This window comes from Chionomys nivalis, chromosome 6 (genome assembly GCF_950005125.1).
Source record: "Chionomys nivalis chromosome 6, mChiNiv1.1, whole genome shotgun sequence".
Taxonomy (NCBI): domain Eukaryota; kingdom Metazoa; phylum Chordata; class Mammalia; order Rodentia; family Cricetidae; genus Chionomys; species Chionomys nivalis.
In genome coordinates this window covers 24,443,130-24,459,062 of record NC_080091.1, presented here as the reverse complement: position 1 = coordinate 24,459,062, position 15,933 = coordinate 24,443,130, and the positions used below count along the sequence as shown (strand labels likewise).

The 15,933-nt window shown below is 40.6% G+C and overlaps 1 protein-coding gene across 2 annotated transcripts in view; it reads right to left on the bottom strand.

Moving 5' to 3' along the window:
- The window catches only part of Meis1 (Meis homeobox 1), a 140,892-nt gene that overhangs the window by 191 nt on the left and 124,768 nt on the right, over positions 1 to 15,933 (bottom strand). Inside the window, exons 10-13 of one of the 2 annotated variants that reach the window (XM_057772309.1) lie at positions 6,040 to 6,098; positions 4,874 to 4,963; positions 4,473 to 4,567; positions 2,227 to 2,367 (exon numbers count right to left, since the gene is read on the bottom strand). In XM_057772309.1, coding sequence (XP_057628292.1) covers positions 4,509 to 4,567; positions 4,874 to 4,963; positions 6,040 to 6,098 — 208 coding nt within the window. In that variant the 3' untranslated portion in view covers positions 2,227 to 2,367; positions 4,473 to 4,508. Of the gene's footprint in view, positions 2,368 to 4,472; positions 4,568 to 4,873; positions 4,964 to 6,039; positions 6,099 to 15,933 lie in introns of both variants that reach the window. The other variant, XM_057772308.1, reaches the window with a different exon arrangement.

Sequence of the window (15,933 nt, the reverse complement as noted above, 5' to 3'; positions counted from 1 at the left end):
TCCTAAACAAGGCCCCATAAACAAAAGGTGAGAGCGCGCGCTGCCGCCGCTCCAGCAGGTGAGGCAGTGAGCCACAGTTACCTAGGGAAGCCGGCCCACAGCTGCTTTCTCTTTCCAGAGAACTGGATTGCTGTGGGCGGGTTTATAAAGTGACGAGGGCCTGAATGTCAGACTGGAGTTTAAGGCCTCTGACCCATCCTTTGTTCCCAAAGCAACCCAAAGGCTTATTTTTAAAAATGAATTTGCCTTAATTAAAATATTTGTATATTTCCCTTAGCTTGGCGAAGCACTTTCTTAGAGCAGCGATTTTATTTCAGTGAAATTATAAGCTATTGCAGCTTAAACATGTTATTTTGAACCATTTAGCTGGCTGCCATGCAGAAATTCTGTACAGCTGTTCTGGGAAATTGGTTAATAACCAGTTTTATCCAATGAGAACACAGAGCATATTTATAAAAATTAGATTTTGAAGTCTGGTCTCTTCAATTTTATATAGTTAATTTCTTAATAAACATGTAATGCTTGTCCTAGATTATATCCTTGGTGGAAGGCTGAGTGTGGGCTTCAGCTTTGCCACTGTATGCAATCATAATTTCACTGAGAGTGTAGGTAAATAATACTGTCGAATATTATCTGAATATGATCTGAGTCTACAGCTAGTTTAGTGGCTTTAACCCTTGATTTTGTTGATATTACCAGTTCATTAACTCATCTTAAACCAGTGGTTATTGTCAAATAATTTACTCAGTGGTTACAATTTTCAAATACATATGGCTCAGGGAGCTAATTGTCATAGTTACTGTACTAATCATTTAAAATGGAGGGAACACATTTTTAAGCAGTAAAGTCAGAATGTCAAAAATAGTCTTGTCTTTATTCTGGATTCTGATTTCATTACTGCACTCAGTGACTACAGCTGAACTTGGAGTCCTCATACAATCCAAATTCCATCAAAAGGCTAAGACTCATTGTGCCATGATTGTTATTAATAATTAGCTCCTTGTTTTCTTGATAGAAAAAGGCTATTGACAAGCATTTGTTTATCCACAACAAAAAGTATAATTAGCTTATCCCACTTAGTAAACCTTGTATGCATGCCAACTCAAACCAAACTGCTACTTTTACAAAAAAATTGCAATAATACAGTTCATTTTTTTCCAGTCCTTTTTGCACAAAATTTATTTACAATGTCTACATAAATGCTCCAAGGTGGGACTATGGAAAAATACACACATGACCAATGCTTTGCTGAGAAACAAAGTCAACATATTAAAAAATAAATCTTCAGTCTATGTTTTTGAGCTGCACAAAACAGGAAGTGATGTATAAGGTGGTGGTGGTTGTCGCATGGGGACAATGATGCTTGGTGTGACAATTAGGCTCCTAACACGCGGCCTTTGGTTTCCATGCCTCCTCCTACCAGTCTCCTTAAGACACTGCCTGCAACAGCTGATTAATCATTGTTGATGACTGCCGTTTTTCCCATCCTTCCCGATTTACATCTGTTCAGGCCAATTCAAATATGGTGAGTAAATGAATTAGACATGCAAATTCAAGCCCCAGGCTAGAGAGAGGGAGAGAGAGAGAGGAAAAGAGAGAGAAAGAGAGAGAGCGCACATGGCTGAAATCCTAGGCAAGAAGAAAGGTTCTTCTGCCTGATAGTTATTTTAATGCTCTAAAAATCCTGCAAATCAGACCTTCCTGTCCCTTGCAGGATAACTGTAAGGCTTTTTAATGTAGGAGGCTTCTGGAGGAAGTGAAGAGCTATGGAAACAACACACATAGTGTGGAAAAATTTCACATTTTTTTTAAAAAATCTATAAGAAACAACGTAATATGGATAACAGTATAATAGCATTTACAATATTTCACTCTTTGTTTTTTTAATGTCTTATATAGTTATTTTTCATGTCCCCCAAATTGACTTCAGTTGATTTTCCTGCATTTTAAGAGTCCCTATGAAGAATTAGGGATGCTCCTTGGTCCAAAGAAGATGTCAAGAATGGAACTCCATAGTCATTGCAGAAAAAAAAACCATGATTTGAAATCAGTCACCATTGCAGACAATGCATATTCCCTTAAGCTACTGAGCATGAATGTCCATGACTTGTCCACTCATTGTCGGGTCTCCTGTATTAAGAACCGAGGGGCTTGATGCTGACATTGGCATTCCAGGGTGGGGCGGTCCTCCATGCATCATCACTGTTGGGTGGTGAGGGTGTCCAGGAATGTACGTATGCATGGGGGGCCCATGACGCAGCTGAGCAGGATGGGGGGGCATCTGGGGTTGGGTATAACTTGGCTGTCCCATACTCACACCCATTGGACCACCCCGGGCTACATACTCCCCTGGCATACTTTGCAGCCCTGTAGAAATTCAAAAGAAAAGAAAACAAAAAGAAAATATTACAGAAAAGCAACAGTGTGGTTCTGACTTTGCTATGAAAACCAGCAACATTGTGACCAAGGGCCTGGGGAAACATTCTTTCGATTCATATAGAAGAAAATAAAATGAGAGATGTCAATGCTGGTTGTCTGAACTCACTACTACTTCCTTTGCATTGCCATCATTATCAGTCCCCCTACCAAGTCCAATTTAAAAAATAAATAAGCAACAACATAAAACCACCTCCTTGGGTTCTGACCTAAGAAAGCATTTTTTTTTTCCTGTTCGCTGAAATATGCTCTATCAAGAGTGTGCACACTGCTATGGTCACTCAATGGTCACAGGAAGCGGAGCTAGGCAAGCTCACTAATGCTGACCACTTAACAAAATCCTGCACCTTTGGAAAAAAAAAATCAAAACAGTTATCAATAAATTCCTTCCACATGGCCTCTTAGAGCTGGAGGAAAAGAAAAGCTGAACAGAGCCCTGTCTACCTTACAATGATTTTGAGAACAATAAGAAAAATTGGACCTAAGACAATGCTCCTCTCGCTTTGAGGGGGCCTCTTGTCTTCTGCATGGATTGCTCTAGTTGATGGAAACTGACGGGTGTATTGTTTCTGAGAGCCATAAGCTCCATCATCATCAAGGGTGAAAGGCATAACGCCATTGCTAAGTATGTTCAATTGGCTTTACTTCTAAGTAATAGCGCACTGTGAATACGAGGAACACCTTCGAATAAGGTCTCCAGGCTCCGGCAATGAATGGCTGCTTAATCTAGCCTAAAGGAACATTTTTGAACTAATGAAAATTGCTTATAAAATATACTGTACCCACAGCTCTTTAATCAAAAAAGATGATAATATTTTTTGTAATAACCTATTAATTTAATTGGTCACGAAGCATAAAATACATCATTTAAATTTAATTGACCCAGAAACTAAGAAACAATATTTAAATTAACTAAGCTGGAGAATTCCGTGATGAGGTAATAAGACTGTTGATTTCCAAGCTCAATGGAATGCTTTCAGAGCGAATTGTTAAACTCATATTGGACTCCCACCCAGAGAAGAAGACCAGCGTGCATTACCCTTGGCCTCAGCAAGAATTTTAAATAGTGTGTTAATATAATCAGAGGCACATCCAAGACTCTGAAACCATGGTTTTTCATTTCCAAAAAGAAAGCTACAGCAAGGTTGTTAGGGTGGTTTAGGAAATGCACTAGGGCTGTGGAGTTCAAAACAGTTTTAGCTGTTTGAACTCAAATTTCTGGGGTGTCTTTTTTAGGAGAGAAAATGTCCGGGTGAGAATCTGGGGCAGTTTTCCTAGGCTCACTTCACTAGGCCTGCCACTGAAGATTGCATTAATGATCTCTATTTTTGTATACTGAATAAGTCAAATCCATTTGTCACACTGCAAGTGATGGCATACTTAATTTGGATATAGTCAATTAGCCTGGGCTAAGCCCTGAAGCCTGCTGTGCACACCTCTATTTTGTATTCTCCCTTTTTCCATTGCCACACGTAATCCCATTATGATGGACAGACAAAGGAACAAACTAAGGGAAAAAAAATCAAAGTTTAGTGGACTGAAGCTCAAAATATGCCTTTACTTACCCTAAGTAAAGCTGTGTTTATTTTACGTAAAAGAAGTTCTCTGTTTGGCTTTTTGGTGTCTTGCAGGTTAGTGTAGAAATGTAACTCATGCATCAACTGCGGTTAGACAGATTTATGGCACTTTGGGGACATGCTCTTTCCTCTCCTTGCACTGCTACAGACTGCTTACATTTTGCAAATCAGTCTGTTGCTATGACAACCCACTCCCCCACCTCCTGACTGTTTCTTGTTTTGTCATGTGGTCAGTACTGTACAATAGCAACACACAGGATAAATGTATATCATACACAGAATTTATAAGCTTAAAACCTTGATCAAAACCAACGAGAAAATGAAAGAAGCGAGGAACGAGGATTTAATGGAAATAACGAACAAGCATGAAGCTATGGGCAAGGAGAACATGAGAAAATGCAAGAGGAAAAAAAAATATTCCTAGGACAAAGTGAAAACAAAGACCCCGTTTGTACTTACTTCCCCCTTGCTTTCGATTGGTTAACTAGATGAAGGTTACATGTAGTGCCACTGCCCCTCCATGCCCATATTCATGCCCATTCCACTCATAGGTCCTAGAAGGGAGATAAAAATCCAAGAAGAGGCCAGAAAATGAGCAAAGTCAACAGATAGTGCCAAAAGACCCTTTAACAAAACAGGTTCTAGATGGCCGAGAGGCAGTGAGATCTTGAGCACATACAGGTCCTGGCTTCCCCTTCGCAGCATCTTAGAGGCACAGATGGCAAAAGCAAGGCATGGCGAGGCAGGCAGGTAGCCGGAGAAAGCAGAGGGTGGGGTGGGGTTACCTGTGCTGGCAGGGACAGGGGAGGGCAACCCTGCTGGAGTTAAACATGGAAAACCACCACAGAGACATGTCTCACCTGGAGCCCTGATGCCCATGTGCTGCTGGCCATCCATGACAAAGCCTCCCATTGGCTGTCCGTCGGGGTTATAAGGTGTTCCTTGGCTGACTACAAAAGTACACAGCACAGCTTCTTAATAACAGGAGGGGGAGGGAGAGGGTGGAGGAGTGGGGACAGGAGGGGAGGGGAGAAGACCAGAGGACACAGAGAACATCCTAAACAGACACCATTTTTAAACCATAGTTAATCATGTCTTTCAGACCAGTTCTGTGTGCACCTTGGAGTCTTGAGTTTCAGGTGCTATCTATGATCAAAGAACAGCGTAGACTCACAAATGTGTGCTTGGGATTCTGTCTGGTAGTTCTGTAGGGGCATTGAAAGAAATAAAAGTTCCTGGAATGTGACTAACTGGGACTTGACTCAGTATGATACTAGCAGAGCTTTCAATAGAGCTGAGAGATATTTCAGAGTGACCGTCCATGCCTGCATCAGCCCTGGGAACTTTGCGTGCTGCCTTTGCTACCATATTTTAATACAAAACAAATCCTTGGGCTGATGACTGAGAAACAGGAAAGGTGTTATTTTTTTCAAAACCGTGAACAGCAGAAGACGGATACTAATGAGCGAGGTCATGAGAAGAAGGACAGTGTATTTATGCCACTGACAAGAGTCCCAGGTTTTAACTGTACATGAAAAGCTGTTTTAGAAGGTAAGCTGCCTTGGGTTATTAAAGCACACAAAAGCTCTACCTCACTGAACGTCTTTGAACTTTACTGAGTCCCACAAGTGATCCTGACCCCTTTGACCCTTTGACAGGTAATAAAGTTTACAGCAATTCCACACCAAGCCATGCACCAGGGAGTGGTCATGGTAGCAGAAGCTGGGTAGGCAAACTCAAGGGGGCAAAAAAAATCACATTACTATAGCAAAGAAGATTGTAACTGCGCACGTGATTTAAGGGTTACTTTTCTCCATTGACTTTTTATTTCCCCCTTTCTTCAGATGTTTTATAACGACGTTAAATTGATTAGTGTTGTTACCAAACAAAACTGGTTTAATTTTCACGGCCAGGCACTCCTAGTACGCACTCCCAGTTCATTTACCAGGTAGCAGCCCTCCTGGTGAATGGCTTGAGGATGGTTCTCGTTTGCCTGACTTGAATATAGTCACTAGAGGGGACTTGCCTGCTCGGTTGGACTGGTCTATCATGGGTTGCACTATTCTTCTCCGGGCATTAATAAACCTGCAACCAAGAAAGCAAAGCATTTCATTATCGCAGAAAAGCATAAACAAAGGCAGAGGAAGAGGCGGCAAGCTCAGCCTGCCTCCTTTCTCTCCCTCCTGGACAGCTTCGAACGCTGCAAACCCTGTAACCCCGTGACCTCTGAGTACAAGGCTTAGGTTTCTGAGTTGATTTATGTTTGCCTGTTTTTACCACAGTTGGACACTTCCATTTCATCTTTTCATGGGGGAATTAGCAGGGTTTTCAAGAAACAATGCTAGCCACCACTCTTTGCAGTGGGCAGGGCCAGAGCTGGTGGGGACAGAGAAGCCGGGAGGACATCTGCTACCTTCCCGATTGCTGACATTTCAATCCTAGACTCTCCGGCTTCTTTTTCTCAGTTTGTTGGAGCCAAACCTCCCCTACCTTTTGCAAATGTAGTCTCATCTTTCTGTTCACTGCTAAGATAACAGACCAAGCCGGCCGCGCAGCATCCGTTGAAGGAATGTCTGGAGATTATCACTAGTAACTCACACTTCTGGGGACTTTGGAGAAATGCATTCCGTGGAGAGATTTCTTGGCGTGACTTTTTTTTTTCCTCCCTCTTTATGCAAAATGCAAAGTCAAGACAAGGTCAGATCTATAGGGCCACTGACTTTGTAATTTTGCTTTCTTCAGCCACGACTGCAATTTTATAAACATCTTACTAAGATATTTAAGTCACTCTAAGTTTATTTTAAAAATTGTTTGGTACAAGTCTTTTCATAGTTCCTTCAAATGTCAAGTCACTGAAATATTAAAAAATGCAGTGATATGTACAACTGTGGTAAAACAGGAAAACATAAATCATCTCAGAAACCTAAGCCTTGTACTCAGAGGTCACAGGGTTACAGGTTATTCCAAAGCCATCTTCACAAGATCCTAACTTTTAAGATCCATTTGTCCTGGGTTGTAAGAATTGTACACCAAATCCATTAAGCAAAGAATATGTAGTCCATTTTGAAACAGAAAGTTACCCTTAGTTCCCACCTCCACCTTGATAAGGACATCAAAAATATGATAAAAAGTTTAATAATGCCCTATTAGTGATTGGAGGCTCCATGGTCTCATACAAATTTTAGTTTCTACATTTCTCTATCTGAGCAAAGAGAGCAAGCCTGTAAATCCAAACCAACAGTCAAGGACACGTCTTTAAAATAAAAACCCATGCTTCCTAGCATTTAAACTTCTCGGCATCCTGGATGTGCTTGTGTTCTTTCTGAGAAGGACTTAGGGTGAATGGTGGAACTGGACGCTGATGGAAGGCACACTGAGGCAGACTCTGCGAGGCCGCCGACTGTATCGGCTTTCACACACAGAGTTCCTGAGCTGCTAATTAAAATATTGAGAACACTGATCTACCAAAAACTGCATTCCAAGCCAGGTTATCCTTATCTTATCTAAGCCATGACAATTGGAATCACGCGAGCAGAAGGTTAGAGTAATTCTCCATTCTCATTATAAGCGCAGGTGTAGCCTGAACACCATGTGAAAGAACCAATTAAAATGGGGAAAAAAAGTCTGCCTTTTCATTAGCTGCCAGCACGGCATGACCAATTAGAAAATTATTTAATATTAATATTCTGCATATACCAAAAGTAATTTTCATAGTAACTAATATAGGTAAGAAAGCAAAGCATAGCTCTTTATGCTGCTATTCATTATCTCCGCTGACAGTGAAGAAACTGAGTCTGTTAACTTCCTCTTTCAAATCTTTTTAAAGACATTTTATGGGTAGGGAGAGCAAATTTTTGTTTTGTTTTGTGTTTTGTTTTGTTTGTCTTGTTCTTTGAGGCAGGGTCTCACTAGGTAACTCTGGCTGTCCTGGAACTCACTATGTATGTAGACCAGGCTGGCCTTAAACTCACAGAGATCTGCCTGCCTCTGCCTTCCAAATGCTGGAATTAAAGGCCTGTACTATCACGCATGCACGGCTAGGAAAGCAATCTTTAACAGATGAGGACAATTTTTAACAAGACTCAGAGAAATTGAATGACTAATTCCAGGTCATGTGTTACCAAACACATGTTAAGAATTTGCTGATGGCACAACTATAGTGATATCTTATTTTTATTTTAATAAAGCTTGCCTGAAGATCAGAGAACACTAAGCCACTAGAGGGAGGGGAGTAGTGGCACACACTTTTAATCCCAGGACTCAAAGCCACCCTGGGCTACATGAGATTGAGTCTGTCTACAGAGGGAAATAAAACTCACACAAAAGTGATCCCGGCACTGGGAGTCATGCACCTTTAATCCCAGCACTATGGAGGGGGAGACAGGCGTGATATGGCTGGGCCGAGAGAGGTATATAAGGCAAGAGGAGACAAGAGCTCATTGTTGTAATCATGCTGAGGACAGCATCGCCCCTTTGTATGTCTGAACCCTGGTAGAGGTAAGAACTCTCTAGTGATTTGGCTGCTTTGCATTTCTAATCTTTGAACCCCAATATCTGTCTCTGGAAAGCAGCTACTTCTGAGTCAGTTCCCACTGGCAGCAACACTTATGCTGAGACCAGGAATAAGCACAGTAGACTCCTCATAGATGGAGAAACCCTATGGCTGCCCAACTTGTGTATGTAGATAAAGATGAGGCTACTCCAAAAAAGATTGAGTGTCTTCGGGTTTTCCATATTCCAACCTTTGCCTCCTCTACATTCAAACATGTAGACTCCCAAAAATCAGTGAGTAGCAACCAACTCGGGTTACCAACTCAAGACCGTTCATCCCATGGCACCAGAGAGAAACGAAATCAAGTTCAGGAAGTGCTTTGTCACCTAGCTTGGCCATTGGCATGGATCTCCTCCATAGCATCCCACCAAATCAATGCCTAGGCTCTACCGGACTGAAACCAGCACAGCACAAATTGTTTTCCCTGAAAGTCTTTGAATGAAGTGAGTTGCCGAAAGGTCCTGTTCTTCATCTAAAATCCTTTAGCAGTTCAGATCTCTGGGACAATTTAAATAATTTCATTCAACGCTTGAACCTTGTCTCCTCTAGGCTTCTTTCTCTTTTCCCTGGGTTAAACATCCACAGTTCTTAAAAGGTTTTGCCCACTAGAAGTAAGTACTTCTCATATTTTGAGCTACTTTCACACGGGCCACTCTACTCAGTCTGATGAAATTATTTGTATCTCTATGGAGGTCTGCAGAGACACACTGACTTGCCCTGGTCTCTACATAAAGGACAAGCTCATTACCACAAAGCTCACCATCCACTTCTTTTTGTGGAGGTGATGACTGGTTTTTTTATTGGTATGTAGGCTTAAGAGACTCATAGTTTATATAGATACCAGGAGGAGAATCTTGTCATTAAAGACAATAACAGACAGAAACGCTTGAAACCAAAGAAAACTTCACCACTTTGGATTGTCCAGACAGCTTACAAGATCTACATAGAACCATCTTTGATTCTTGTTTTGAGGCATGATTGCAAGGAACTTATGCTGGCTTCAGACTTGCTATATAGCTCAGGAGGATGTCCCTGAAATTCTGAATGTTGGGATCACAGGCTTTCTAGATCGACCCCAGGGCCTGGTGTGTGCTGGGCATGCACTCTGCCAACTGACCTAGACCTTCCGCCCAACTTCCCCTTCCCAAGCTATTATTTAAAAACATTTCAATATAATAAAATATTATCACTATATTTAGGATGCAGTACACTCTTGGAACATTACTAAATTATGATGCCTATACTAACTACTTTGAACAACTTGTATCATGGCTTGAGGTTGTGGTGAGCATCTTTACCTGAGAGTAACTAGGTAAACAGGAAAGTATTTCGCTTTCTACTTCCTTTATATGTGGCATCATTTCACAACTCGGCTCTCTGTGCTGTATTTTATCACCATCACAGATAACCTTGGGTCTTTTCCCCAAAATCTCTCTCTTTGGGATTAGCTGCATAGGGCAGAACATGTATTTAGAAGGCTTGGGGGTGAATTCAGATATAAAAACATTTTCCTTCTGGGCAAAGCAATAAAATGGCATTCTTGCTCCTCCCACTATAAGTCAAACTGAGGTCAGCTCCCTTGTCCCACTATCTGTTTAAATAAACTGGCCTGGCTGTTTGTTTCTCAAGTGCCCTTTGACCCGTGTCTCATCCTCCCTGCTTTGGTGACAGAATGCTTTACTTTTCATTGTGAAGGAAGCAAAACTATCAGGAAATTTCTAAACCAGGAAACCAACAAAATACCTTTAGATTGTATGTGAACATAAATAGACTTATTTTCCTTCTTAAAACATTTATTTTAGGAGAAATCAATAAAATAGTTTATACATATGTATGTATATATAATATATACACAATACATATAATATACACACTATATATCCATCCATATACATACTGAAAGTATACCATGTCGTTAAAAAAATAGTGTTTCTGAAGAGAAGAAAGAGAAGGATAAAATCCGAATTAGATTGTATAATATAAAGACATTTTCCAATCGCTACAGAACAGTTTTTTTTTTTTTGTAACAGTTTCTCTCCAAATAGAATTGGGATGTTGTTGTCAGGAATGTGACCCTATCAGCTTGACTCACTGAGATGAGCAGTTTTACGTCTTTTCTTAATAGAATTATAAGAATATAATAAAATATGCTACAATTTAGGTTTCTTTTTTTTTTTTTTTTTGGTTTTTCGAGACAGGGTTTCTCTGTGGTTTTGGAGCCTGTCCTGGAACTAGCTCTTGTAGACCAGGCTGGTCTCGAACTCACAGAGATCCGCCTGCCTCTGCCTCCCAAGTGCTGGGATTAAAGGCGTGCGCCACCACCGCCCGGCCTACAATTTAGGTTTCTAAAGTAAACTGTTGAGTGAATTGAGTGAAGTTTCAAAGGTTAGAAATGTTTTATTTGCCTTTGTATATTGCTGTATACACACACACACACACACACACACAAACACACACCTTAATTATGAGCTGCTTTTAAGAACCCTTTCTGTAGGTGGCAAACAACTGAATGAAGGAAAGAAGCCTGCATCTCCTTCTGGATGTACCGTAATAGAGTAGAATTTCTGTCTGAGACCCAATTATCTTCTTTCTCAGGCCAAGTTTTAGGAAAGTGAGACAGTGAGTTGACCTTATAGCTCTCCTCCATGTCCAAATAAACAGAGATGTATTTCTTTCTGACCTGGTTGTTTATTTAGGGCTCAGAGGAAGAGTGGGAGCTAAAACAGGAAAGAAAATCTCCCAGCATCCAACACTTGAGATCATCTATAAATTGAATTTTACTATTTGCATTTTATAAGAACCAGACAAGGCGATTTCCAGTTACCTCTGAATTTTGTTTCCAACAGGGAAGTTTCTGGCTTTGTTTCCTTACTTCACTCCCCAGTTGTTACAGGTTGAGTATTTTAATGTGTGTGTGGTGTGTGTGTGTTTGTGTATGTGTGGTATGTGTGTGCTTGTGTATGTGTGGTGTGTGTGTGTACTTGTGTATTTGTGGTGTGCGTGTGTTTGTGTATGTGTGCTTGTGTATGTGTGGTGTATGTGTGCTTGGGTATGTGTGCTGTGAGTGGGTTTGTTTATGTGTGGTGTATGTATATATGTGTAAGTATGGTATGTATGTATTAAGTATGTGTAAGTGTTGTTGGCATGTGTGTGTTTGTAAGTGTGGTGTGTTTGTGTGTGGGTGTGTGTAGATGTCTGTATGGTTAGTGTATTATATATGTGTGTGTGTGTGTGTGTGTGTGGTATGTGTGTATATTTATGTGTGTGTTGTTTTCCCTATTCTACCGCTGTGCCGCCTCCTCTCATTCCCAGTTTTGGAATCCGGGACGGTTTTCTAAGCAAGAGCTAGAGGAACTGCCCTCTCAAGTGGACCTTTATCCTTTGTTTATCATCTGCCTTTTGCCCTGCCCCAAACTTTGTTGCTAAACTGAATTCTCACAAATCAGGAGGATGAGGAGAGCTGAGTGGGCACCTGGGAGGAGCAAAAGAGAAGGTAGAGTCGCCCAGTTCCAAAGCCTACACGTCCTACAGTTTGATCTTCCTTCTGTAAGTCACTGGGATAGCGACAAAAACTAAGGGAAAAACTCACCCGTTCACCTCATTACCTTCCCTCTATCAGCTCCATTCCTTGGTATTTAGTGTCTACTTACAACTAACATAATCAAAGAGAGCCCACATTTAGTTACCGCTAGGAATCCACATAAAATCAAAGTGTTTCACTTCCAAACAATGACCCACTTCTCTGTCAGTCCTTCAGTCTTGTTTACCAACTAGGAACAAGCAAATAGAATGGGGTAGGCTTAGGTTTATTGTAGCACACACCTTTCTAAGTATGGAGCAATGTCATTCTCCAACACTCTCAAATGCCCAAGAAGATAAAATAATCCATAATTAGAAAATTATTTCACGGGGGCAGATGGCTTGGCCAGTTAAGTGTTTATGTGGATGACTCGATGCTGACCTCTGACCTATGTGAACTTTTGCACACACACGAATGGGAGCCTACATACATATGTGCACAGGCACATATACGTACAAACACACAAACACACACAACTAGAAATGATCACACCAACTAGTTATATTTATACATAGTTCCATACCTATTTAAATCAAAATAAATATCATGTATTCCTAAAAACAATTTAAATACTGGCAATTTTTGCATATAGTATTCTTTATATAGAGATAGTATTATATATAGTATAAATATATAGTATTATATATACTATTTATTATCTTATTTTCACATAGCATTTTATTAAAAATAAACAATATGAACATATAATACTTAATTGACATAGAATCTATTTGGGAAATTTTCTAAGGTTTTCTTCTTTTAATTTCAAGAGGCCTGATGAAAACTTTAAATAAAAATAATCTGACTTTGCAAGGTAATTATAGAATTTCAGGATTTCGTTATTTTTCCATAACATGAGCTTTCTTAACACAATATTCTTTCAACCCTATGAGGATTAATCAAATAAAACCATATATACTTTTTAAATATTCACCATCTCTTTAAAATTTTAAGGCACGTTTTATAGACAAAGACTACAGGAAAGAGTTGTGGTCATCTTTCTCCCAAGCAACTCTTTGTTCTTTCAAGCAAAAAATTTAGCTGAAAAAAAATCTACTGAAAATCATGATTGGAAATTTACATTTACTTATTGGATTTAATGATCCAAAACTGATAGGCTCCTGGGTTCCTTTCTTTGTGAAATAAAATTTTATAAAACATGTTAAGATGCTCAAGCAATTTGACTCAATCTCGAGTCAAACCATATGAAATCATATTTTTGGCACTTTTTCTGGTTTCTTAACCTCCTCCAAGATCCGGCAGCTCCCGGGCTGCAATACATCACTCATGTCTGGGGATGGGGGTGGAGAATGGCTGGAGAGACAGGGAAAGGGGGAGGCAAGCTCTCCTCCGTACCCACTCCAGAATCATAATGTCAGATTGCTCAAATCCCAGGAATTCCATCAGAGGATGAGAAGCCAGAGGCAGGGAGCACAGGGAGAGCTGATGTTGTCTAGCTTGAGCCAAGAAGTTAATTGTACGTAGGTTTTCTTCAAAGCAGCCAGTGGAGGGGGTGAGCATTTAATTGACAATGAGAGCGCAAAGCAATAACAAAACCTGTGTGCTGTTTTTGGACTTATAAGTGAAATTTTAAGATGACTCATCACTGCATGGGTACACACCACAGAACACCCCCCTTGTAAACAAATGGCATAACAACACTTGGGTTGCCATGTTGTCCCTAAAAGCCATGGAGTCCCTAAATGTTTTATTCTAGCTTGAACTCTTTCTTATCCTAAGTTTCTACTTGCTGCCTTCTAAATCACGGACTCCTGAGGGCTAAATTTGGTAGAATAAATGGGGAGTGTGTCTCCACGGGCTTTGTGCAGGAAGACTGAACAGGAATAATGTAAAGGGGTGGAGAGCTGCTTCAGTCGATACAATGCTGGCTACACAGGCATGATGACCTGGGTTTGATCCCCAAAACACACGATTAAAAAAAAGTTAGGTCTAGTAGTTTGTAGTTTGCATCCTCCCTATACCTGGGAAGGAAGAGACTGAAGGGTCAATGGGGCTCACTGGCAAGTCAGTATAGGGTGAACCAAGCAGCTCCAGGTTCAGTGAGAGAGCGTGTTGCAGAAATATAAACAAAAAGCAAAAGGAAAAGACACCCACTTCCACACAAGCACGTACACACACACACACACTCAAAATTTTAAGTATCTATTGATTTTTGAATATAGGTAAAAATTACACATATGAAATATCTACATAAATGTGAAGATTTGGGTTTATATAACCTTCAATGTAAGAAAAAATAGTAGCCTACTTAAGTTACATTCATTTAAAATGATAATGTATAAGCAATTGCTAAAAGTAGTTAACCTTCTCTACTATGGAAAAAGCTTTGGAAGCTATGAAAAATATTACCAAAATGGATGTCACTTTTTATTTTATAACTGAACCTTTTTCCCCATTTAAACCTTAATTTTCTCATTCACAAAAAGCCAATAAGATTGCATATAATTCATTCACAAAAGGCCAGTAAGATTGCATATAACTCAGCATCTCTAACACATAACTAAATAAATATATAGATTTAAAGCAAATCCTGTTTTGTTTTGTTTTGTTTGGGGGGGGGGGCTTTTTTGCCAGTCTCCATTATGAAGAGGAGCAGGTAGCTTATCACTTAAAGTCAGACACCTTTGAGAGTAAATAAACAGTGAGCAATAGGCATAACCATGAAGTCACCCAGGCAACTCATATAGACAACCATTTTATGATTAGGTATGCATTGTTTTTTCCAAAGAATGCTGCCTTAAATGATCACGTTGAAACGTTATTGCACTTGAAGTACGACTTCGTCCATCAACACAGGCACCAGTAAATCTTAGTCTCCTCTTGCCGAGCCTCTGAACACTTGGCTCCTCCAGAACCCTTCCTTCAGCTGTCCCAGCTTCCCACACCTTCAGTAACCATAAATTTGTGGTCTTGGAATCTTCAGTCATACCCAGGGAAGGCTTCTCAAAATTTACATTGTCACTCGGTCTTGCCTGGTCACATAAATTTGTGGTCTTGGAATCTTCAGTCATACCCAGGGAAGGTTTCTCAGAATTTACCTTGCCACTCGGTCTTGCCTGGTCACAGAATTTAGGTAAAGAACAGCATAGTTGCCATGACCTGGGCATGGGGGTTCGTGTCTATTCTTTTCGGTGCTTCCTGGAGCATGGAGTTTCAACCAGGAAGATCTAAACTCAATGTCATGCCCCAATATGCGCTCTGTAAACCCTGAAAATGGACATGGAGCCCTGCACACTGAAAGGCAATGTCCCTCACCCCTCCATGAGGCAGATGACAAAATGAGGGGACAAAAAGTCCTCCTCTAAGACTTTGACAAATGCTTGCCCTGTTGGCGAAGCTTTGGAAGACATGGGTTTACTGCTGGCTCGCTGGCTACCATCATAATTTTACTTTTCTTTTGTGTTTGTTTGCTTATTTTTGAGACAGGGTCACTATGCAGCCCTAACTGGCCCAAGTCTATGTAAACCAGTCTTGAACTCGCAGCGATCTGTCTGCCTCTGCCTAGTGAGGGCTGGGATTAAATACAAATATCACAGCGTTGATCTTCCCTCCCTCACCCCGCTTCACTCCCTCTTTCCCTTCCTCCCATGCTCCTTACACCCTCTCCCATTTCCTTTTTTCCTCAGAGTCCCAAGAATCCTAGACTGGCAGGCTTCAAACTGACTATGTAGCCAAGGTTCACCTCATGTCTCTCACTTCCACCTCTCAAGTGCTGCTGGGATCCTTACCAGACCTGGTATTGTGCAGTACTTGGGATTGAACCCATG